This window comes from Aquarana catesbeiana, linkage group LG01, assembly GCF_042186555.1.
Source record: "Aquarana catesbeiana isolate 2022-GZ linkage group LG01, ASM4218655v1, whole genome shotgun sequence".
Taxonomy (NCBI): Eukaryota; Metazoa; Chordata; class Amphibia; order Anura; family Ranidae; genus Aquarana; species Aquarana catesbeiana.
The window spans coordinates 314235589-314261476 of NC_133324.1; the positions used below are offsets into that span (position 1 = coordinate 314235589).

At 42.4% G+C, this 25888-nt stretch overlaps 1 protein-coding gene across 1 annotated transcript in view; it reads left to right on the forward strand.

The window, feature by feature from the left end:
- LOC141144152 (sodium-dependent serotonin transporter-like) overlaps window positions 1-25888 on the forward strand; it is a gene marked incomplete in the record, with an annotated part of 151264 nt that overhangs the window by 13611 nt on the left and 111765 nt on the right. The window contains 4 exon segments of the mRNA XM_073629563.1: window positions 2379-2513; window positions 5377-5596; window positions 14705-14843; window positions 15880-16014. Of these exon segments, the coding sequence (XP_073485664.1) occupies window positions 2379-2513; window positions 5377-5596; window positions 14705-14843; window positions 15880-16014 (629 nt within the window).

Consider the following 25888-nt stretch of genomic DNA (forward strand, 5'->3'; position numbering starts at 1 on the left):
AGGCCATAATAGGTTTCAAAATAGGGTGGGCTCGGAGCCCACCCAGGGGTGTTACAACAGCGAATGAATATTCGCTGTTGCAACACCGATCCTCCTCCCGGCCAGTCGGGAAGCGGGTCTAATTGGCTGAAAGGACAGGCGATCCTTTTGGACGCCTAGGAGGAGAGGAGGAGATGCACAGTGGAAGCAAGTAGGAGAAGAGCTGCTGGCCGATGCCCGGTCTCCGCAGATGCCTGATTCCCACCGCTGCTCCTTGGATGCCTGATCCCCACCGCTCCTCGGATGCCCGATCCCCGACGCCACTCCTCGGATGGCCGCCACCTAGATGGACCAACTGACAGACAGCAGGGGGAGTTTGGTTGTTTGCCGCATCCCCAAACAAAAAACCACCAGCTGCCACTGGTAGGAAGAATGCTAGAAGCAGCGTGATGTGAGTCTAAATTATGTTCTATATTTTCAGCAAAAACGTTTATGGAAAGCCCCGAGCATTTTAGATAATAGCTATACTACCTGTACAAAATGACTTCTATAATAATATAATTAAGTTAAATGTATAATTTTATCATTGCAAACATGTAGTCTAATCCTTTAGATTCTGTTATTTTTTAATTCCTTTTCAGATAGTATTATTACTGAAGCCATAGATCTAGCATGACCCATTTTCATTATTCACAATAATTAAAAAGCACAGGACTGCACATTTTAATATAAATTTATATGCAACCCACTTTAAAAAAATCTATTTTTTTTCCTGATGAGCCTTAGGCACACGTTAAATAATCCCAGAAGTAAACTCTTTAAGTATGCGAGAGTGCAAATTTATCATCATCATATATCATAATCTGATCCTTTTAATTATTACTTGTTATTAATTATGTAAAGTGAGTTATTAAATATTAACAACAGCATTATAGACAAAGGCAGAAATTTGTGCTCTTTTTTTCCTTTGCGCACTAAAATCACTTCAAAGTTCTTTTACACTAGGGAATTAACCCATTTGTCACCAGAAGGCTTTGATGGTATCCTTAAAATACTGTATATGAGCAATAATTAACTTAATCATTAGTATTAGCATTTTGCGTGCACATATTAAAATATATATTCAGGTCATTTATTTTGTGTTTTTAAGAATTTAGTATTTGTAGGTTTTAGTAATTCAAAATGCTCACAATGTCTTTCTTACGGAGACTCCTAAAGTGAAACTGAAGCAGTATTGTAGCATAGCTAACTATTTCAACCCTTCCATTTTCATTGCCCATCCATAAAGACGGTCAGCCTTATGTTAACATCTCTTAAAGATAGCATACATAGTTTGTAAATATGATTTGCTAGTATAGAAGTAATTAAATAATTTTCTTTTCAAGCACCAATGAATTGGTGCTTTGCAATGCATTCAATAAAGTAGTGCTGCATAATTGTGATCAAATCATATGATACTTTAACCACTTAAGGGCCGAGCCTCTTTCTGAGATTTGTTGTTTACAAGGTAAAAACAGTTTTTTTTTTGCTAGAAAATTACTTAGAACCCCCAAACATTATACTTTTTTTTTCTAACACCCTAGAGAATAAAATGGCATTGTTGCAATACTTTCTGTCAGACCGTATTTGCGCAGCAGTCTTGGGAAAAAAATACACTTTTTTGAATTAAAAAATAAGACAACAGTAGTTAGCCCAATTTTTTTTTATATTGTGAAAGATAATGTTACGCAGAGTAAATTGATACCCAACATGTCACGCTTCAAAATTGCGCCCGCTCATGGAATGGCGTCAAACTTTTACCCTTAAAAATCTCCATAGGCGACGTTTAAAAAATTCTACAGGTTGCATGTTTTAAGTTACAGAGGAGGTCTAGGGCTAGAATTATTGCTCTCGCTCTCCCGATCGCGGTGATACCGCACATGTGTGGTTTGAATACCGTTTTCATATGCGGGCACTACTCACATATGCGTGCGCTTCTGCGTGCGAGCTCGGCGGGATGGGGCGCGTTTAAAACATTTTTTTTCTTATTTATTTTACCTTTTATTTTTTATTTTTACACTTTTTTTTTTTTTTTTTTTTTAAAGTGTCACTTTTATTCCTATTACAAGGAATGTAAACATAGTAGAGTAGTAGTAGAAAAAAAGTACTGACGCACCACACCACCAATTGCCGCGATGTGTGCCCCCACGGCTGTTATCCTGCTGGACATCATATGACATCCAGTCAGGATATTGAAACCACTTTGCCGCCGTTATTTTGCTATATGGCGGGCGGCAAGTGGGTAATGTACTTAAGCTTTACCGCCTTTGACCCTCTACTTCTTGTTCATTTAAGATTTGTTTCTGATTTTCATCTGATAATATTAAAAAGGTATTCACAGTATTTGTTTTCTCTTTTAGGAGCATTCCTGATCCCATATATAATTATGGCTATATTTGGCGGTGTCCCACTTTTCTACATGGAGTTAGCTCTAGGACAGTTTCATAGAATTGGCGCTATACCCATATGGAAACGCATATGCCCTATTTTTAAAGGTAAGTTTCACTTTTTAAAATATATGGATTTTTCATAAAAAAAAGGCAGAATCATGGTCTTATACATGCATAAAATGTATCTTTTACTCCAAGGCACCACAATGAGCAAAGCGAAAGAGGTGCCACAAAAACAAAGATGAATATTTTGAAATTGAGCAATTTCTTTGGATGTAGTTTCTATAACAACAATTGGTCATAACATCCCAAGTTTATTAGATAGTTTGCTATACATCCTGAATGAAATGAAATCTAGGCTGCAGGTTGTAAGGTACCTGTTGAAAGGTTTAGTCCAGAGCGGAGCTTTGGCTGGGGGATGAGGCATTAGCATAGTCAGGCAAGCCAGGTCAGCAACAAGTCTTGATGGCAAGGTACAAAGTCAGAATCCGGAAGCGTGGCCAGACACAGACAGGGTCATACACAGACTGACAGAGTAATGCAAAACCATCAGGCAAACTGATTGTTCCAGGAATCAGGCTAAGTTCAAAAGTCTAGAAGTTCAGTAGTATAGCACACACCCAGGGAAAGAGATCCAGCAAACAGGCACAGTGTACAGGAAGTTAAGCTGAGCTGATTTTGGATTACCTGCAGCTAGAAGGCAGGTGGGGCTAGAGAGTCCAAGGAGCAAATGTACTAAGCAGGGTATGTGTTGCAGAGACTTTGATCCCCAAGTGGCAGAGTGAACAGGGCTGCAACACAGAAGCTAGAAGGACCCAAGTTCAAATCTGCACAAACATATGACACAGATAAAAACTATGTACACTAAAATGCATCCAACTTTTTTTTGGTTTTGGAAAGAATGGGGAATGACTGAGGAAATTTTCCCAAAGTAAGGGGAAATCCCTGCTTAGTTGTCACTGGCATGGGAGTCCCCATTGGAAGATTTCCCCATTTTACCTTCTGTTCTATTGACAACTGTAATTTTGGATTTCCCATCAAGATAACCATGTCACATAGAGGGGGTGAATCATTCAGTTGGGACATAGACTGAAACAAAAACCTGACAGTGGTTCCTGCCCTTTCTCAATATACTGTATACAAAGCAAAAAATATATGTTTTGGCTGTGATATACTTCAGGGATATGATTTGATTGGAATGAATTGTTTTTTGCAAATATGCACTTATTTCAGGCAGTTGTAATGGATTCCTAAATTTCTCATAGTTCAATGCAGTGCTATGGCTTAGCTGTTAGATGAGGGGTGTGTGTGTAAGTTTAGCAAGTATCATGTTGCCACACACTGGGGCGGTTTGCAGGCGCTATTGCGCTAATAATAGCGCCTGCAAACCGACTCAAAAGTGCCGCTGCTTTGTCTAGAGTGTGAAAGCCCCGAGCGGTGCGCTGGCAGGACGGTAAAAAAAGTCGTGCTAGCAGCATCTTCGGAGCGGTGAAGGAGCGGAGTGTATACTGCTCCTTCACCGCTCCTGCCCATTGAAATCAATGGGAGAGCGCGGCTATACAGCCGGCAAAGCGCCTCTGCAGAGGTGCTTTGCGGTGGTTTTTAACCATTTCTCGGCCGCTAGAGGGGGGTAAAACCGCCCCGCTAGCGGCCGCATACTGACGGTAAAGCGCCGCTTACAATATCGGTGCTTTACCGCCGACGCCGCCCCCGTCCCAGTGTGAAAGGGCCCTTAATGCCTGTTGTGCTAAGGTCACCAGCTTGCTTGCCAGTTCTACAGTCAACTGGTATGCATCCGGGGTTCCTTGCCCTGATTTATTAAAAGTGAATTTGATAAGCATGTATGTCTAGTGCATACTTATACCTTACTTAAGACTATGTGCATAAAAGTCAAGCATGCATCCTGATGGTTGCTTCGAAGAGTGTTTTTATAAGCTTGTGTGTGAATGATGGCACAACTATCAGTCCCTCCCAGCCTGCCGGTGTAATCCTGGACTCTGAACTCTCCTGTCGGCCCTACATCCAATCACTGTCCAAATTTGGCCATCTCAACCCCAGTAACATCTCCAAAATAGACCACTTCTTAACCAATGACACCACAAAGCCAATAAAATTCAATTATAAAATTCAATATAAATTCTAAACTTATATAAATTCTAAATAATAATAATAAGCTTGTGTGTGCTGGCTATTATAAACTTATTAACATCATTGGTAGTTAAACTGGACCCTTAAAATGTTACTAAACCCACAACAGAAAATCAGCCTGTATATGCAGTAAAGCATGCTTGTTATACTCACTGTGGAACCTAAGGGGTTAATCCTGCGCATTGTGTAAAAAGGCTGTTTGATCTTGTCTCCTCTGATCCTCCCATTCTTTTACTGTCCCAAATCCATACTGATAGAACAGTGCACACTCTGCACATGCTCTGTTTGGTATGTATTACTAGAGAGAGGTATTTTTTTAGGAGGGTGCATGTGATCAGCACAGGGCTAATCAGTACTGTCCAGACAGAAAGTCAGGGGTCATGCAGCCTCATAGGACAGTCAGAGCACAATGAACACTCCTCCTACAAGCTTTAACCAGTGCTTGGATAGACACTGATAGAAGCCACAAGACTGCTAGATACTGCTGATGAAAAAATATATTTCGCAGTTTATATTTACTAAAATAATTGCATTTCCATGTTCTGTGCACGGTGGGAGACCAGATGTAGTGAATGCAGGGTCCTGGGTTTAGTAACACTTTAAAAATATATATTTTTTTTACTATAACTATGAAAAAAAATGCTGAAATGTATTATATGGATCATATTTTTTCTACTTTAATGTTTGCTGTTTAGGAGATTTATTTTTTTTACAATATTGCATGGTCAAGTTAGTGTTACAGGAGACAAATTAAATTAGTTAACATGAACGCAATAAAGACACCTGGATATCTTATTTTTCGTTCTTTCTTTTTCTCTAGGCATTGGCTATGCTATATGCATCATTGGATTATATGTGTCTTTCTACTACAACACCATTATTGCCTGGGCTTTATACTATTTGTACTCCTCTTTTTCCACAACCCTGCCATGGACTAGTTGTGACAATCCTTGGAATACAGAAAACTGCACTAATTATTTTGGAAAGAATAACATCTCTTGGAATAACTTTTCCAGATCTCCTGCTGAAGAGTTTTATACGTAAGTGCATGTAAGTGGATTCAACTTAGGTGGTTTAGAGCATTTAACACTACAGTGTTCAGTCTTTGGGGTCATTTACTAAGATAAAAATGTTTTACTTACCTTAAGCATGCCATACATGGTCGAATTTCTAACAAATTTTCTTTTCAAAATCAGAAAGTTCGTTTTCTTTGTGATCCGATGATGCCACCACTGATTTTCGAAATTCAGCCGACCAAGCCTTCAATTTCACCTCATGTTGCTACAGAAAAGAATTTTCGTGGCCGGGAATCTTCTTTAAACTCCGTAAATTTTCTTTTCTTATTACATTTCTCACACGATTCTCCTATTATTGATTAGAAAATCGTTTGTTTTTCAAAAAATTTCCAACATATCCGATTCCTCAAATTAGATTGCCGCACGAAAATCGTCCATTGCTGCAGCCCACTAATGGTGCGAAATTCGTACGAAAATTCTTAGATACAATTTTCTAAAGAAAATTCTTTCGAAATTCGAACCCTGTATGGCCAGCATTAGCGAAACTGCATTTCCTTCAAACATCCAATCATATATAAGGTAATCAAAAAATATGACTTCCATACACATAGCTGGATGTTTGACGTGAACACAAATTCACTTGGTGGGAAAAATGATTGCTGTTGTATAGCAGGATTGAATACGAATTGACATTGGCAGGGAGTGTTCTAGGGTTTGTGAACAAACATTGGCAAAATATCTGACCCTTGGTGTGGTCTTGCTTAGGGTTAGGGTCTATGTCTCCCCGAAACACACAGGCTCTGGGAATCTAGGTCTGGGATACAGATTTGGGGCCTTTGTACCCAAACCAGCAATGACTGCTTTAAACAGTGAAACTCAAAGTAGATGTTTATATCATCAGCTCAACCTGATGCTGGGGTCTCCTGCTGTAGTCTGTTTATTAAGGTGTTATGTGATTATTGTTAAGTATCTCTCTCATTGTGTGCCTCCTAGATGTGCATTGCCATTGTTAGTTGAGTCGTCTATTGCTTCTGTCTGTCTGCTATTTTCTTGGAGGTGTGATTAATATTGTGACCACTTTACCTTATTATCAAACCATTGCGGGATGTTATGTGTTTATGCTTATGATTATGTGTAATGTACTTTGTGTATCCAGGGTTGTGGGCTGGGTGTTGAACGGTCTGGGCACCTAGGTTTAAGTGACTAGTTGTTAAAATTAGACCACTGTCAGCTATTAGTTGCTAGATATGGATTATCATTATGTGTAGGGATGAGCCCGATGTTCGAGTCGAACGCCATACCTGGCCCTTCAGGTCTGGTAAAGATTTTAAGGGGAACTCCATGCCAAAATGTAAGAAAAAATGGCATGGGGTCCCCCCCCAAATCCATACCAGGCCCTTTATACTTATCCGAGCAAGCAACCTGGCAGGCCAGGATAGGGGGGGACGAGCGAGCGCCCCCCCTCCTGAACCATACCAAGCCACTTGCCCTCAACATGGGGAGGGTGCTTTGGGGTCCCCCCATGTTGATGGGGACGAGGGCCTCATCCCCACAACCCTTGCCCAGTGGTTGCGGGGGGTCTGTGGGCGGGGGCTTATTGGAATCTGAAAGCCCACTTTAACAAGGTATACGCTGCGCTAAGGTGAAAATATCAATCTGGAGATTATTAATGCATATGAGGTATACTGAAAATACAGCATAAGTGGCTTATCCAGCCACAGCAAGGCACAAAGGATATATATAAAAAACCAAGTGATTATAAGGTGCAATGTGTAAATAATATACTAGATGTATACCATTAGAATAAGAGTAGCGATGACTAAACTACTAACTGTATATATAATGAATGAAAAATTATTTATATAATCTGAAATTTACCGTGTAAAAAATATATAAATATATCACAGTGATAAGTGCAAAAATACAGCAAAGTGCCAAGTGCCACACAATGAGTGTGAATATCAAATCCAAGATCTGATACGTGGTTATTAAAGTCCAATTTAGAAATACACATAAAGTCCATAAAAACAGTTCATAAAAAATCCAACGTGCGTGCATTAATCTTAGTGCTTAGTGCTCAGAATTCCATGCTCAAGTGCCATCCAGTGACCCATCCGGGACAGCCGCTCACCTCAGAGCGTGCGACTCAGCTGTGAGACTGAGTCTAAACACGCTTATGAGCCATCCCATGGCTCAGTGATGGAATCCAGATACACAGTTTTCAGCAGCAACTCCACAGTTAGGAATAAAGGAAAAGAAAAACTGGATAGTGTGATATCGTTTATAAATGTTTATTAGAATAAAAGCTCCCCACATTAGGGTACTCACATTTGCAAGGTGCGTGAGTGCACCAATCTGATAACAGTCTCCAAAGTTTGCCTCAAAGTTTGCCTGTCAGGAAGGATGAGCTGTGCATCGCATCTCAGTGGAGTGAAAGGCTCCATGCTCCGTCCTGGCCCCTCCCCTACGCGTGTTCGACACAGGGTCACGTGTCTTCATCATCCTCCTAAACGATATCACACTATCCAGTTTTTCTTTTCCTTTATTCCTAACTGTGGAGTTGCTGCTGAAAACTGTGTATCTGGATTCCATCACTGAGCCGTGGGATGGCTCATAAGCGTGTTTAGACTCAGTCTCACAGCTGAGTCGCATGCTCTGAGGTGAGCGGCTGTCCCCGGGGGTACCCAAGCTGGGTGCTGGACGTTTCCGTCAAACTATGCATTTATCATTCTTTGGGAGCCTGCAAAGCATCGAACCAGCGATCAGCAGTTCGCTGATGCCATGCAGGTCTCCTGCAGATCTGTCAGTGTATCTGCTTGCTCATACCTCATACAAGCAAGCCGATACATTATGAAAGGAAGAATCAATGAACTACCACAGCACTCACAGTGTCCTGGTAGTTTATTGAAAACTACAAGCCGACAGCTGCTAAGGCTGTTGGGACTTGTAGCTTCCCATTCACAGAACACTGTGAATGAGTGACGCGGCCAGGCAGGTGGCACTTTTACTGCCTTTTTTTTTTTAAATTGTGACAGCTAGCAGGGGGAGAAGATCCCCCGCTAGCTGTCAAAGCAGGGGAGTGGGGGCCAGTCCTTTCATAACATGTTACTTGTAAAACCCTGAATATGGGTCTAACATGTAACATGTTATGAAAGGTGATCGTATCCTTTAACACTAAAATTGCTATTATGTTGTAAACCAATAAAACTTTATGAAATAAAAACCTCTGGTTAGACTGGCTAGTGTAAGGCTAAACATATAAATATTAGGTGATACATAAAACAGAGTAGGGAATGGCTAAATTTGTCATTTTTTTTCTTTGCAATCTGTATGCTTTGGGTACATATTGCTTCACTTTCTGTTCTATAGACACATCAGAATGCAAGAGGATAACTCTCTATAGAGAGAGAAATCCTCCCTTAAACAATTGTTACTGCAACAAAGGTCCTTATTGGAAGATAACTCAAAAATTTGGATTTTCATTACTTTCACTAGAACAAATAGGGAGAGAGTATATTTGCCAAACAGATACACAAACAAAAACAATTGTACACTTCCCACCTCTTTAAAGCCTTTGGGACCATGTTGCATATTACACCATTATTTAAAAAACGATTGCATTCCCCAACCCTCCTCCAGCAAATGCCGCCACCCCCCCCCCCCCACACTTACCTGGGGTGCTCCTCCCTGGAGTATCTTGTTGTTTTTTGATGTTAGCACAGTTGTGTGTGGCTCTGTCAGTTATCTGTGAATTGAAAAACAACTTCAAGTTCCATCTGCAGATTAAATACAATATTTTTATGTTTGGTTGGAGTGTAGTTTTAAGGTAAAACCCATGCTGATGTTGTTATCTTGCCTGGCCTTTGGGCTGATCCAGTGGCTTTAATATGTAAAAGCCATTCACCCCAAAAATTATGCAGATAAGCTGTTCAGACTTCACTAAATTTATCTTGCTGCGTGCTTGTACTGGCTCACTGCTTTAGAAAGTGATAAATATAAAAACAGTCAGGTAGTAAGCAGAAGGAAGTCAGCAATGGCAGCTTATATATTTCTTCATACATGTTTCCTTTACTTTTTGCAGAATACTGGAAGTTGGTTTGTTTTTGCAGCAGATTCTGGGGTTCTGTTGGGTCCCTCATCATCCTCTGTTTAATAATTTGTAGCATTCTTTTTATAAGGAAATGTTAAACTATGTATAATAAATGAATATATATTGGAATTTGATCCATTTTATTTGACTTTCTTATAAAAGTTCATGAATTGATGTTTTATATTTTTTTAACTATTTGTATTAGATAATATTTTACAGATAAACAGTTACCAAAGGGTGGATCCATGGCAGGGGTGTTGCTAGCGGTTAAAAGACCAGGGGCTTCAGCCCGAAGGTAAATTTGATAACCCCTCCCACATTTTAAATTGAAAAAACCCTCCCCTTGCTGGCTCAGAGAGCACGCATGCGCTCTGAGCCAGCGATATGCTCCAATCACAGGCTTCTCCATAAGAAGCTTGTGATTAGATCCCGCGACACCCCCTTTCCGACATCAGAAGGGGCGTGAAGATCAGCCCTGGGGCATTGGCAATGCCCTTCAATGCAGTCTCACTATTGCCCACCAATGCAGCCTAACCAGTACCCATCAGTGCAGACTCATCAGTGGCCATCAATGCAACCTCATCAGTGCCCATCAATGCAGCCTCATCAGTGCCCATCAATGCAGCCTAACCAGTGCGCATCAATGCAGCCTCATCATTGCCCACCAGTGCAGCCTTACCTGTGCCCATCAATGCAGCCTGATCAGTGCCCATCAGCTCAGCCTCACCAGTGCCCATTAGTGCAACCTCATCAGTGCCCATCAACACAACCTCATCAGTGCCCATCAGCTCAGTCTCATCAGTGCCTATCAATGCAGCCTCTTCAGTGCAACCTCATTAGTGCCCATCAGTGCAGCCTCATCAGTGCCCATCAGTGCAGCTTTACCTATGCTCATCAGTGCAGCCTTACCTGTGCCTATCAATGCAGCCTTACCCTGTGCCCATTAATGCAGGCTGACCAGTGCCCGTCAGCTCAGCATTGCCAGTGCCCATCAATACAGCCTCATCAGTGCCCATCAGCTCAGCCTCACCAATGCCCATCAATGCAGCCTCACCAGTGCCAATCAATGCAGCCTGACCAGTGCCCATCAGTGCAGCCTGATCAGTGCCCATCAGTGCAGCCCGATCAGTGCCCATCAGTGCAGCCCGATCAGTGCCCATCAGTGCAGCCTGATCAGTGTCCATCAATGGAGCCTGATTAGTGCCCATCAATGCAACCTTACCTGTGCCCATCAATACAGCCTGATCAGTGCCCATCAGTGCAGCCTCACCAGTGTCCATCAATGCAGCCTGATCATTGCCCATCAGCTCAGCCTTACCTGTGCCCATCAATGCAGCCTGATCAGTGCCCATCAATGCAGCTTGATCAGTGCCCATTAATGCAGCCTAATCAGTGCCCATCAGCTCAACCTTACCTGTGCCCATCAGCGCAGCCTTGCCAGTGCCCATCAGCGGCGCCTCGCCAGTGCCCATCAGCGCAGTCTCACCAGTGCCCATCAGCACCACCTACCCAATGCAAAGGAGAGCAAAGGAGAGCCGCCGCTTGCCGGTTTACACAGAGTGGGGATATTCCGCTTCCCTGCGTAGCCGCAGTTTCTGCTAAGTCCCCCCTCCTGGTCCCAGCATTGAACCAGTGTGACGTCCATCATAGGAGCCGGTTCACTGGAGGCAGGACTTAGTATGTCATTGGGCCCTGTATAGCCCCAAGTTCCCGGCCAACCCCACGCCTTGGGACTCGGGGATAATAATTTTAAATTTAGTACCAGTCCCGGGGCTTTTTGTAGGCCCACTCAGGGCTATAGCCCCGGTCAGCCACCCCTCCCAACGTCACTGATCCATGGCACTCAGTTTGCAAAGCATTCTGTACTTTCTATGAAGAAAGCATGCTTGAAGCCCCTGAGTATCTCTTATCTGACTTCCCCACTATTCAGGTCTATTTTACACAACAGCTAGGGAAGAAGAATACACCAGAACAAATAAATAACATTAAATGGCTTCTGACCAGAATCTTATCCAACAAAAAAGCACAAATACTTCTAAAAATAATGCGACCAAAAGGAATTTTTAAAAGGAAACTTGTTTTTTTTTTTATTATTGTATTGTAATTGTTGATGCAGTTTTAAGATTTTGTGACAGTGCAAGGCCCTGGTACTGGGAAAATGTTTGGAAAAAGAACACAGGGATCACACATGTGCAGAGTGTGATACTCTGGAACATTGACTTTAGCCTGAGAAAAACGTTTATACAGATTTTCAAAGTGCCTTGGGAGGGAACAAATATCCACCCCAGTGACCAGATTTTGTTGAAGACCAGCAAGGTGTGTGTCCACCGCCCTTATAAGGAAGGAATGGGAATAGTTCAAGGCTCAAGCCAGGAGGGAGGCATACTTCCATCTAAAGACAGGTGTGTGTTCCTGTCTAGAGACAGGTGATCTATTTGAGAGACAGTACTCCATGTGAGAGATTCCATGCCCATGGAACTGAGAAAGTTGGGACAGCCGAGAGAGTCTGTGTGACTAAGAGAACTGAGGCAACTAGAAAAGAGAGTCCAGGGGACAGGAGGAATCTGTGAGTCTCAAGGATGTGAGAGAGTCTGGGGTGTCAGGAGAACCCCTACCTAGAGGCCAGGAGTGGGCCCATGCAGCAAGGTGCTGTAGCCAAGGCTGAATAAGCCAAGAGAGCCAAGTGGCTTGGTATTTTTGTTACCTGTTTATACTGTGTGCAACAGAAACCCCTGTGTGGGCAAGTTTGTAGACTTTACGCTAATTTGTTTTTATAAAAGTGGGTTACCAGGCCCTTAAAACACAGTTTGGAGTAGCATGGACTTCACTACAATAACGCATCTACCACTCAGCTAGCCAACCCCCATATTACAATTTGTATACTTTTTTCCATAGTTTTATTCCTGCATTAAATATTCAGATTTCTAAAGTAATCATTAGAGTATGGTTGTCATACATCCCCAGTTCCCATAGACATTCTCCATTTTGAGGAGTCTGTCCCTGGGAAACCAATTTCCCTGGGAAACCAAAGGTGCTCTATGTATGTGCCCAAGGATTTGGGAGGTCTGGGAGTTCCAGATTTCCGTAAATACTATGTGGTGACATCCGAAGCTGTGGCTCCACAGAAGGAGGAACTGTGAGGAGCCACAGCTTCAGATGTCACCTGCTGCTATCCTGACCCCGACTGGGGATTGGCATTGTGTGTACATGCTTTCGATCAAGAGGAATGTTTGTAAGTGTTCTACCTTATAATAAAGCCTGATATTTTTAGATTAAACAGAGAGCACTTAGATTCATTTATTCATATGTGACCGGGATGGATGCGAGTATCAAGAACCCTTGTTATCCTATGTGCATACCCCAAAGTGGGATAAAGCGTATACTGACAATCCTGTTTGTTCAGGGGTCATTTACATGAGGGGAGCGAGCATTTTGCCTGTTGGTGGAGCAGTCAACCTGAGGCAAGTGGATTTATATATACTCACGTTGATGTTTCTACCTTTTATATGGACGGTGTCTTACTCTGATATTGCGCTTTGGACTGTTTTATCAGTTTATGCTCAACCCTTTGTTTGAATGTTTATTTATAATATGAGCATATATATTGCGCTGCAATGTCTTTGATTTTAATTTGTCTTTGAGGCTATGTGAAATTATCCTCTCAGTGTTCAGCTTGCAATATTCTTCATCAATATATTTTTATAAGTAGGTTTGGGCTGATTGTTTTCTTCTTTGAAAGGTAAATGAAGTGGGCCACTTTGACACAGGAGTAGGGGAAGGGGGCTATCAGAAGATACAGTTGCCTCAGAGACCGGTGGTGTGTGACAAGTACTGTGGCAGCCTAAACGAGGAAGAGTATAAGAGGAATATGTTTGAGATGCCCAATGTTATATAAAACTATTGTAATAAAAAAAATTAGACTGCAAGAGCTTTATAGTGTATGAACAAATATATAACAAAGTGAAGAACAGCTTGCTGTGTAACTGTTCAAGTGGCATTAAAAACATTTTTTTTGACCTGAAGAAAAAAAATGTAACGAAGGTGCAGTTTCTTTGATACTGACCTCTGAACTCTGCATTACTATAACTGAAAATGTAACTGTTGTATCATGGACAGTACTCAACAGTGTTTTTGCAAGCTAAAAAGGTAGGATAAGTCTATATTTTTGCAGTAACAATGACACCAGTCTGGGGCTTTTTTTACTCCCACACTGCAAGCCAAACACCGTGAACCAAAACCCACTTTATTGAGCATGCCTCCAAGTGTTCATTGGGTGGCTGGCTACACATGCTGCTGTTTTCTTCTTACCACTCTCAAGGCATCCCTCCTGTATCTTGGTGCCTTTTATTTGAAATCTAATTACTTTGTCTTAATACTTTAAATGTCTGCCCATTGTTCCAAAATCTGTGACCAATTGTTTGAGGATGTGTTATGAATGGAAGCATAATTTTGTGGGTGTGGCTTCATATGGGGTATGTGGTTTACAAGTGGGGAAATAGGGTTTTCTCCGGATTTCTTTTTGAAAATCAGTTAAGCCCAGTACGCAAGGGCCAAAGAAACCAGCTGACTTTTGGTCCCTGCGTACAGCTGGTTGTTCAACAGAAGCTGGTCTAATGGTTGGCTTCTGTCAAATGGGCATGCTGGAGCATTCGCTTAGCATTCGCTCAGCGCTTGCAACCAATGGCTGCAAGCGCTGATCAGTGTACTTTGGCGGGGGGGGGGCAGTCCCCCTGTCAGAATACAATAGCACAGCGGGAGAGATCCCTTCAACATTGCTTGTGTTGATGCAGGGATCTGTCAGGGATTTTTTTTGTTCAACCCACTGGTTGAAAACCAAAAAAACTTTTAAAAGCTTTATATTAGAGGGAGAATTGTATTTACACATAGCCAATTGTATTTGAATAACATAAATGATAAAGGCAATAGATTCCTTGCTTCTTTTTGTCACTGATAACTGACCTTAGAGAATGTAATGGTAGACAGTCTGCCTTATTATTCCTGCAAATTCCTTCTGTCACCTTTATTTATCTGCTTTGTTGCAGGAGGCATGTATTGGGTATACAAGAGGCAGATGGTTTGGACCATGTTGGTGGCTTGCGGTGGCAGCTTCTTATCTGTTTGTTCCTCATCTTTACTATAGTTTACTTTAGTTTGTGGAAAGGAGTGAAAACTTCAGGAAAGGTAAGGAAAATAATGTTTCCATTTACTTCCCAAGGCAGGGGTTTGATTAGGACAAGGCTGCAGGGGCAGATGGCTAGATTGCAAAGAAGACAGGGGACACAATATAACATTAAGAAAGAGTAAGGCAGACCCTATATTATGTAATTTTATTTCCTTCCACCATGGGTGGAAGGAAGGATAATTGCTTGAATCCCCCATCAACACAGTCAGTGTTGATGAAAGAATCCCACTGCGCTATTGTTTTTGTTGTGAATGTGTTGAAATTTCACTTTGCAAAGAATACCCAATTATAAGCAAGAAACATAAAGAAATAGCATTTTTTTCTTGCACACGATTGGATGATGGAAGTCAGCAGAGTTTCACCACATTCACTAATCTTTGGGGCAAATTCCTTTGCACAGGGCAATTTCCCTGGCAAAATGTACAGCCTATTTGCCTTAAGTTAATCAACCCTTGTGTCCAGGGCACAAAATCATTGACCACATATCTGGCTTATGCCATGCAGTTGAAGGAAAGTGTCATAGGTAAATGGCTAAATGGCACAGGTCTATCAAGTTTAGCACCAACAAGTGGATTCTCTTTAAGAATTCATAGGCATAATAAACTCTTCTTGCTGGTATTAATAAGGTGTCCTAAATGTATGAATAGTGCAGTCATAAACTTATCAGCAAATTCAGCTTTATTTGGATCTATTGAACTTCTACAGCCTTATACATCCTTATACATGGTCTTAATGTTATACACATTTTCCTTTTACCTCATATGACATTAAGTTTTTTTCCCAATAAAAATTCTGAAATTCTAGATGAATCTGTACAAGAAACAAGGTTTTGGAGAAGAACCTGTACAGTTACTAAATACAAAAATTTGATGCAAAAAAGATGTCATAGGCTGGAAGTTGCTGGCCAGGGGAGAAATGAAAAGTGATCTTCATATTCATGCCACAGAAAAATATTGCTTTGAAGTGTGTGAATCAAAGAGCAACGGTCCTGTAAAACGTCAGTTCTTGAGTCAAACCCAAGGCTTTGCATTCCAGGTGGTATGGGTGACAGCAACTTTTCCCTACGTGGTCTTGTTCATACTACTGATCCGAGGTGCCACACTGCCTGGGGCTTGGAGAGGCATCCTGTTCTACCTGAGGCCCAACTGGGAGAAGCTGACTGACACTGGAGTAAGTAACAGGCTGGGCTTTTCTAGAGCTAATTTTTTAACCATAAACATTAATCTATCCTCCTGATTAAGACATTCGGTAATAGAATACATTGCAGCCTGCTGCAGTAATATGGATTTCTTCCAATGTGTTTCAGATTCTAAAATAGGGTGCAGTTGTTTTTGACACCCACATAATGATGCTAGCATTCACAAATGTTGGGTTATTTTGAAAGATTAAAGAGCCAAATATTATAATCATATACGATACTAGCTATCACATGGAGGACCACATAATACAATAGTATGATACTGCCCATATAATAATACTAGCATTCACTAATTATGGGTTATTTTGAAAGGTTAAAAGACCACATAAAATGCTATATATTTGATTTACTAAAACTGGAGAGTGCAAAATCTGGTGCAGCTCTGCAAAGAAACCAATTAGCTTCCAGGTTTTTTTTTTTTTTTTTTTGTCAGATCTTAATTGAACAATCTGAAGTTAGAAGCTGATTGTCTACCATGCACAACTGCAACAGTTTCTCCAGTTTTAGTAAATCAACCCTTTATGTATAGTAGAAAATAAGAGAGTGATAAGCCTTTATCTATGTAATGAAAAATGTTGACTTGTCCCATGTTTTTTTGTTTTTTTCTTCTTACCTGTGTATGGAAGGTTTAATAATAAGGTTTGCTACAGTTCAAATGCATTAACCTCCTTGGCGGTATTCCCGAGTGTGGCTCGGGGTGAAATCTCAGTACCATTTGCGGTAACCAAGCCACTCTCAGGATTGCATCGCTGGATCTGGGAAGAGGTGACTTACCTTGTCCCTGGGATCCTGCGATGTACTCCCGCTGTGTCCGGCGGCCGGATCTTCCGCCCAATGCTCTGTGTGTTCCGGCTTCCCTTCCCTGCGAGCGTCGCGACACAAGGGGGGGTGGAACCAGCGGCATATTCAAAATGTATAAATCACAACACACGCAGTACATTGTAATCTTATTGGCCTGCAATTTTACTGTTCTTTCTGCCTGGAAACTGGAGAATGACCATGGCATCTAAAAAGCGTGCCTCTACATCAAAAGCGGTTTATGACCTGCTGAAAAACAGCAATAGCGATACAGAATCACTTGCAGAATTGAGTGATAGCGATTCGTGGGGAAATTCGTCAGACACAGAAATCGATTTTAGTGACGATCCTGCAACTGAGCTCTGTGATGTGCGAACTTGGTGCTCTATTGACAGTGGTACGGATCACGCAGCGTTCCCAAGATTCCCATTTACTGCAGCACCTGGTATGAAAGTGGATGTTGAAGATGACAACCCCTTGGCACACCTACAACAATTTTTAACCGATGAGGTTATTGAAAAAATAGTTATGAAGACAAACTGGTACCGAGAGCAACAAGCTGCTACGCATCGGAAGTTTTCAAGAAGTAGAAAGTGGGAACCAGTGATCAAAGAGGACATTTGTAAATTTCTGGGCCTAATAATTCTTCAGGGAGTGGTGGGGAAACCCCTGCAGAAGTGGTATTGGAAACCAATAAATTACTTGCCACTCTGTTCTTTGGCACGGTCATGTCAGCGTACAAATTTTCCTGATAATGAAGTATTTGCACTTTGAAAACAATAAAGAATTTGATGAAACTACTTATCCAGCACCAAAACTCAAGAAAATTTGGGAAGTATATCAAATGATTCTGAAGAATTTCCAACGCAGCTATATGCCAGATAGAAACATCAGCAAAGATGAAAGTCTAATGGCCTACAAGGGAAGGCTCAGCTGGATACAATATATGGCATAAAATAGAGCACGATTTGGCATAAAATCTTTCATGCTATGTGAAACAACAACGGTTTACATTTGGAATTTCGTCCTATACACTGGTAAAGGGACCAAATTCAACCCAAAATACAGTAATTATGGAATGGCAACATCTATCGTTCTTTCACTGATTGAGCCATTGCTAAATCAGGGCTATTGTGTAACTACAGACAACTTTTACACCTCTCCTGAACTTTATGAGTTCCTTCTGCAGAACAAAACAGATGCCTATGGAACCGTTAGGGATAACCGGCGTAGCATGCTGTCAATCTTTGGCAATAAGAAGCTCAAGACTGGAGAAATGGTTGCCTGGCAGAAAGGCAAAATGATGGCACTGCGATGGCATGACAAAAAAGATGTGTGCCTAATGAGTACAATCCATAATACCTCCACTGTCATGGTACGCACAAAAGGTGGGAAAGACATCATGAAGCCACAGGTAGTTATAGACTACAACAACACCATGGGAGGTGTTGACAGAGCCGACCAAGCAATGACATTTCATCCAGCAATGAGAAAACAACAAAAAAGTATTACAAGAAGATCTTCAGGCATCTTCCTGAGCAATGCTTGTGGAATGCCTACATTCTGCTCAAAAAAGAGTGACAAGCCTGTGGTTCATGTTGACTTTGTTTGGAAAGTTGCCGAACTGATCTTTCTGAACCACCAAACACCAATGATTGTGAATAGAGCTGGACATCACACTGCTGGCGTTGTCAACCCGGAACGCCTGACTGGTCGTCACTTCATGGACTACATCCCACCAACTGAGAAAAAATCAGCACCCGGACGTGCGTGGTTTGTTGCTCAAAACGTGATGACAGTGGAAAGAAAATCCGAAAGGAAACCAGGTTCCATTGTCCTGATTGTGGCATCCGACTTTGTGCAATCCCATGTTTCAAAACTTATCATACCCGTTTTTTTTTACTGAAGCAATAGGACTAGTAATATTGCACCCTTGTTTGGACAAAAAAAATTTCAGTGTTTTTGATTTGATTATATTATTGACTAAAATGTATTAAAAAAATGTATTATTATTATATTATTATTTGTTAGTATTTATAGTTATTTATTATATTATAATTTATGATTTTGTGTTTCCTAAGTTATTCCTAAGAATTACAGGCCTACAATATAAAACGCCAAATTTCCATGCAAAACAATTGTACCGCTTTCAGCGTAAAAAATCTGACATAATCATACCACCAGGGAGGTTAAGATAAGCGCTTATTATTATGTCACAGCTTAACACACACGCAAAACTTTTAGGCTGGGTTCACACTATTGCGAATTGGATGCAGGTTTCCCCACAACCATGACCTGAAACCGTGAGCGAGGTCGCACTGGACCCCTGCTGTGAGCCACTGCGTACAGCAAAGTGAGCCTTAACCTAAAATGATCTTTAAACTATTTATGACAGATTTGCTATATTTGCATCATGTAGGCTAAGAAATAAAATCGGGGGGAAAAAAAACGTATCATGGGGAAACTCACGGCACTATTGTTTTATTCATCATCTGCCAATGCACCAGCAGCTGGTTTAACATCACAGACATGAACATGTTTTCAGACTGGAGCAGATCAGAGATGTGAATAGGTAAACATCACCTTGTTATGTTTCATGTCCAAAGAGAGACTGTCAGAGCAGCCCCTTAGATATGTAAATGTTTCTTTCAATCACACATCTCATTTTCTCTAATATTGTATTAATGCTTCCTATTCTTTATTTTGCAAAGCATTGTTCATAATAGACTTCCTGTTTGTAATTACAGACCAGAGACTTTTTCAAAATCTGAAATTCAATTGCTTTTATACTTTTAAATTATAATGTTAAATAACATGATGCTAGGATTTGAGCCTTGGAAAATCTGTCTAGTTTTGCAACAAAGCTTAATGTTCGGTAGGAAATAAAATGGCCTTACTTTTAATTGAGAAACAACTTTTTAATTATACACATTAAATCAATTTTTATTAAAGTCCTGTAATTATTCTTGCTACTCTTACAGGCCATTTCACTTCTGTTTTAAATAAAAAGGACTTTCCAGTTTTTAATCAATTAGTTCTATGCATAGCCATTATCTAAAGGGCAAGAGTGGTATTCCAAATAAAACGGTAACAATAAGCATTCAGCAAAATTATAGGTAACTGTCACGATTTTCACAGTAAAACATTTAGTATGTAGGCACTATATTTACACCTGGAAGAATTAGAAAAATATATAATATTATTGTAGGGCTTCCCTCCAAAAGAGCCAATTGATATGTTGGGTTCCCTGTTCCTGTGCCCACAACTCTGAGAACAGTACCACAAACGCATTAACACCATGCTGAGCAGGGAATGTCTACTGCAGATATCTGTATATACATCCCAATGGCTCAAGGTACATAGACACCAGGATTGACACAGTAATTAGTTAAGTGATAGCAAGAAGTATATTGAAACAGGGTAAACAAAGAAGAACTATACTGTAATGACTAAACAGTAAGAGTAATATGCTGTAAACACAATACTTGGTATAAAACACAACCCCTCCTGAACCATGTACTCAACAACCCTAGCTAGAGGGAGATGTATAAGAGGTGTGTCTAAAAAGTTTGGTGAATGGTCAGATATCTCAACGTCAACATAGGCCAGGTGCGCACTTGCACATGGCTATCTAGAGACATGTCAAGAAGCGCCACCTAGGTAGAGTCACAGTGCAATTGAGCAACGAGTGAACAGCAAGTTCTGCTACAAATTGGGGGAAATGGCGACGGAGACGCATGAAATGTTGGTGAAAGTGTAAGGGACAAAAGCCGTGAGCAGAAAATGTGTTTCATGAAATTGACTGAGGATGAGCCACATTCGGGTTAGCTGTCAACAAACAGAACCCCAGACATGATCGAACAAGTGTGACAAATGCTGGTACGAGATCGACGACTGACTCTACAATTAATGGCAGAGGAATTGGGCAATAGCAAGGATACGGTGTGCACCATCGTGCGCAAAAAATTGGGTAAGCAGAAGATCTGTTCCCTGTTTGTGCCGCACAAACTGACAGATGACCAGAAAGCAAAATGGATGGGAACCTCTGGAGATTTCATTACCATGTGTGACCAGGATCCTGTGCACTTTGCGATCAGTGTGCGCCAATTCTTGGCTCAGCGCAGGGTACCTGTTCTCGATCATCTACCACACTCCCATGATCTAGGGCTTGCAGACTTTTTTCTGTTTCCCAGCCTGAAGAGCGTAGTGAAAGGTGCTGTTTTGCGGACGTGGCCTCCTAAAGAGTCTTTTGATGACAGTTTCCATAAGCTTTATGAAAGTTGCAAAAGGTGTGTTGTGAAGGATGGCTATTATTTTAAAGGCCAATAAGTGTAATTTGTTTGTATCTTTTGTTTTGTTTGTTTTCTGATACCATTCACCAAACCTTTTAGACACACCTCATATATTTACCACCATAACAGTTCAGCAATCAGTAATGACACCCTAGTTCCTTTGCTGGCCAGCTTGTTGGGGCCCAACTGTTATGGTGGAGTCCTCAAGGTAGTGTTCCTTTAAGAATTGATGCAGGCACTGCCCCTGTGTTTCTTGTAGACAACTATGCTCCCTTTTATCAAGTTGTAGTGTAGGGTTGTCCAGTGGCTTCCCACCACTCTGTGTCAGCAGGGGATCTTCTTCTGCTCACTGGCATATTTAGATAATGTATAGTGTATAAGTTTCCATTATGAGTGAGAGGAGGCGTCCTCAGGCAGATTGGTTAAAAATGTAGAATGCAGCGACAGAGAACTCCTTACTATTCCAAGCTGACCACCTAATAAATACTTAAGCCAATCTGAGATTTACATGTGATAACAACATAATTGGCTGGTATTTAAAATGAACTTGCCTGCATGGGCAAAGCAACATGTTTGGTTTGTTTTATTGCTGCCCCCAAAAATACTTTACCCTCAGTATTTCGGTGTGCCAGCCACAGTTCACCCCAGTTGCAGTAGGCACCCCAGCCCACTCTCTAACCAATTGCCGCATTTTTTTGGATGAAGTCGAATTTAACCAGGACATTCCCTGCTGCGGAGGAACCCCAGCATCTCCAAGTGCAGTTTACAAATTGGGAGATCCCAGACTGCCAGTTTATCTCCCCCTGTGAAGGACCCATACCCATCAGCAAGCCCAAACCGAGCTAAAGAACTTCTAAAGTGCCAGATGGTAGCGTCACACTGATAGAGGCTACTGCCCTGTCCTGACATTGAGCTCCTCAGATTTGTCTGAGTGCAGAGCACACGCCAAATCACCCTCTCTCTGAGCAGCGATCCAGTGCACTGCACACCGGATTAACCAGCAGCAGCACTCAGCTTCTCAGACGCGCTGACAGCAGATTACATGCTAAGCCGCCCTCCCTCTCAACAGCGATCTACTGCACTGCACACTGGCTAAATTAGTCTGACCACCCTCTGGAGTCAGAAGCCCCATGATCTGCAAACCGCGAGTAACCTATATATCTATCAGGAACCATAAATCAGACTGAGACAGAAGTATAGTTAAATCACACTTGTTTATTAATAATAATAATAATAATAAAAAGGTAAACAGAGTAAGCGTGGTCAAAACAAGCCAGAGTTCAGTAACCGGATCGAATAGTCAGCCAAGCCAATGTCAGAGAGCCAGAGGTAAACGTAGTAGTACAGCAAGCAGGATCAGGAGCCAGAAGGGACGTCAGCTGAGCAAGTCTTCAACAGGAACGCAGGAGAAAGTCTCTGTGATGTTGACAAAGGCGAAGGCAGAGATCAAGTGATCTGGACAGCTTTAAGTAGGCAGGACTGACGAGCAGAATCAACAACAGCTGGATAACTGTAGAGAAAGATGGGAGCTGGCAATTAGCCGACAGCTGAGCGGCCAGCTCAGAGAAGGAAGGGGTGAACCCAGCCCTGACAGTACCCACTCCTCAATGACCCCTCCCCCTCGGAGGACCACCAGGCTTGAGGGGAAAACGTCTATGGAAATCATGGAGGATGACAGGGGCATGTACGTCCGAGGATGAGACCCAAGAGCGTTCCTCCGGACCGTACCCTTTCCAATGCACCATGTACTGTATGCGCCCACGGAACCTACAGGAGTCAACAATGGACTGTACCTCATACTCCTCATGGTTCTCAACCTGTACAGGGTGAGGACGTGGCACCGAGGTGGTAAAACGGTTGCAGACCAAAGGTTTTAATAAGGATACATGAAATACATTTGAAATACGCATATTAGAAGAAAGGTCTAATGCGTAAGCCACTCTGTTAATCCTGCGAAGAATACGGAAGGGCCCAATAAACTGAGGTGTGAACTTCAGTGAGGGAACACAAAGTCAGAGGTTGCGAGATGACAGCCAGATCCTGTCCCCAACCAGGTAGTAAGGCGCAGGCAGGCGTCTTCGGTGAGCATGGAGTCTGTACCTATTATTAGCATGACGCAAAGCCTCCTGGACTTGTGCCCAAGTGGAACGAAGACCATGGAGATGCTCCTCTAATGCAGGAATACTCTGCGGAACAAACGAGTCAGGCAACATGGAAGGTTGGAAACCATAATTCACCATAAACGGGGACAATCGGGAAACAGAATTTAAGGCTTTGTTGTGAGCAAACTCTGCCCACGGTAATAGGTTTGACCAGTTGTTATGATGGTCAGAAATATAGCAACGTAGGAATTGCTTCAAGGACTGATTGGCTCGTTCTGCAAGCCCCATTAGACTGCGGGTGATACACAGAGGAGAAAGCAAGCTGAATTCCCAACTGTGCTCAAAAGGCTCGCCAGAACCGGGAGACAAACTGACTAACCCTGTCCGAGACAATCACCTTGGGTAGCCCATGTAAGCGAAAGATCTCCCGAGCAAAAATGGAAGCCAGTTCCTTAGAACTGGGCAACTTCTTAAGTGGAATGCAATGACACATTTTTGAGAACCGGTCAACCAACATAAGGATAACAGTGTTGCCTTGGGAGTTGGGTAACTCCACAATGAAATCCATAGACAGATGGGTCCAGGGCCTCTCTCCATTGAGTATGGGTTGTAGGAGGCCCACTGGAAGGTGTTGTGGAGTCTTACTCTGAGCACACATGGAACAGGCAGCTACGAAGGCAGTTACATCAGCCCGTAGATTAGGCCACCAAAATTTTTGGGAAATGGCCCAAACGAGTTTATTCTTCCCAGGGAGGCCAACTGCCTTGGGAGAACAGTAAGTCTGGAGCACGGCAGTACGGTGACAAGGTTTCTTAGGAGGAGCATGGACCTGAGCAGCAAGAATTTTGTCACCCAAAGGAGAAGTAAGACTGGTGCAAACCATAGCCAGAATACGATCAGGAGGAATCATAGGAACCGGAACCGACTCCAAATTGGAAGTGGAGGAAAATTGTCGTGACCAGGTAAGAATGAGACAATGTAGTTGAAACTTGACAAGAAAAGAGCCCATCGCGCCCTTCTGGGAGAGAGGCGTTTAGCCTCAGACAAGAATGTGAGATTCTTATGGTCAGTAAGAATAAGAACCGGTACAGTGGTACCTTCAAGCAGATGTCTCCATTCTTTCAGGGCTAAAATGATCGCCAACAGCTCTCTGTCGCCAATCTCGTAATTGCACTCCGCAGGTGACAATTTCTTGGAAAAGTAGCCACAAGGATGCATAGCGCTCTCAGAGGTAGGACGTTGAGACAGAAGGGCACCAACACCATTCTCAGAAGCATCAGCCTCAAGGATAAAAAGCAACATAGGATCAGGATGTGCCAACACAGGAGCAGAAACAAAGGCAGCCTTGAGACTCTCAAAGGTCTTAATGGACTTCAGAGACCAACTCTGTGGGTTACCATCCTTTCTGGTCATATCAGTCAGGGGCTTGACCAGAGACGAGAAGTTACGAATAAACTTCCGATAATAGTTGTCAAAGCCCAGGAAATGCTGCAGAGGACATAAACCCACGGGTCAGGGCCACTGTAGGACTGCCGAAAGTTTCTCTGGGTCCATCGAAAAACCAGCAGTGGAAATGACACAGCCCAGGAATTTAACCTGTTCACGATGGAACTCGCACTTCTCCAGTTTACAATAGAGGTTGTTCTCTCTTAGTTTCTGAAGCACACGACAGACATCTGTGTGGTGGCTCTCCAGGGACTTAGAAAATATGAGGATATCATCGAGATAAACCACCACACATAACTGCAACAACTCTCGGTGGACATCGTTAATAAATTCCTGTAAAACTGCGGGGGCGTTACAAAGGCCAAAAGGCATTACGAGGTACTCATAATGGCCTGTTCTGGTATTAAACACAGTTTTCCACTCGTGGCCCTCTTTAATCCACACAAGATTGTATGCCCCTCTCAAATCAAGCTTTGTGAAAACCGTTGCGCCCTTGAGGCGGTCAAATAACTCTGAAATCAATGGAATCGGGTAGGCATTCTTAATCGTGAAACGATTGAGACCCCTATAATCAATACAAGGTCTCAGTTCACCGCTCTTCTTCTTCACAAAGAAGAAATCAGCACCAGCAGGAGACGAGGATTTGCGGATGAAGCCTCGAGAAAGTGTGTCTGCAACATACTCCTCCATGGCCTTATCCTCCAAGACCGACAAAGGGTAAACCTGGCCATGAGGGGATATGGCACCAGGTTGAAGGTCAATTGCGCAATCATAAGGCTGGTGTGGAGGCAAACTACCGGCTTGACTATGACACCGCTAAAATCGCGGTACTCCTCTGGCAGGGAGGAGAGTGAAGAGGTGCATAGGACCTTGGCTACCTTCTGGAAGCATATCTCACTGCATTGAGGTGACCAAGAGAGAACCTCAGCACGTAGCCATTCAAAAGAGGGGTTGTGCCTCTGTAACCAAGGATAACCAATAACCAGCGGAAACCTAGGCACGGAAATAACTAGGAATTGGATTATCTCATGGTGAAGAGCCCCTACAGCCATGGACAACGGAATCGTCTCATGAGTCACATGAGCAGGCTGTAGAGGTCTCCCGTCAAGAGCCTCAATGGCAAGTGGAGTGTCACGTAGCTGCAGCGGGACTGTTATACAAAGGCAGCATCAATGAACAGGCCTGCAGCCCCAGAGTCGATTAGAGCC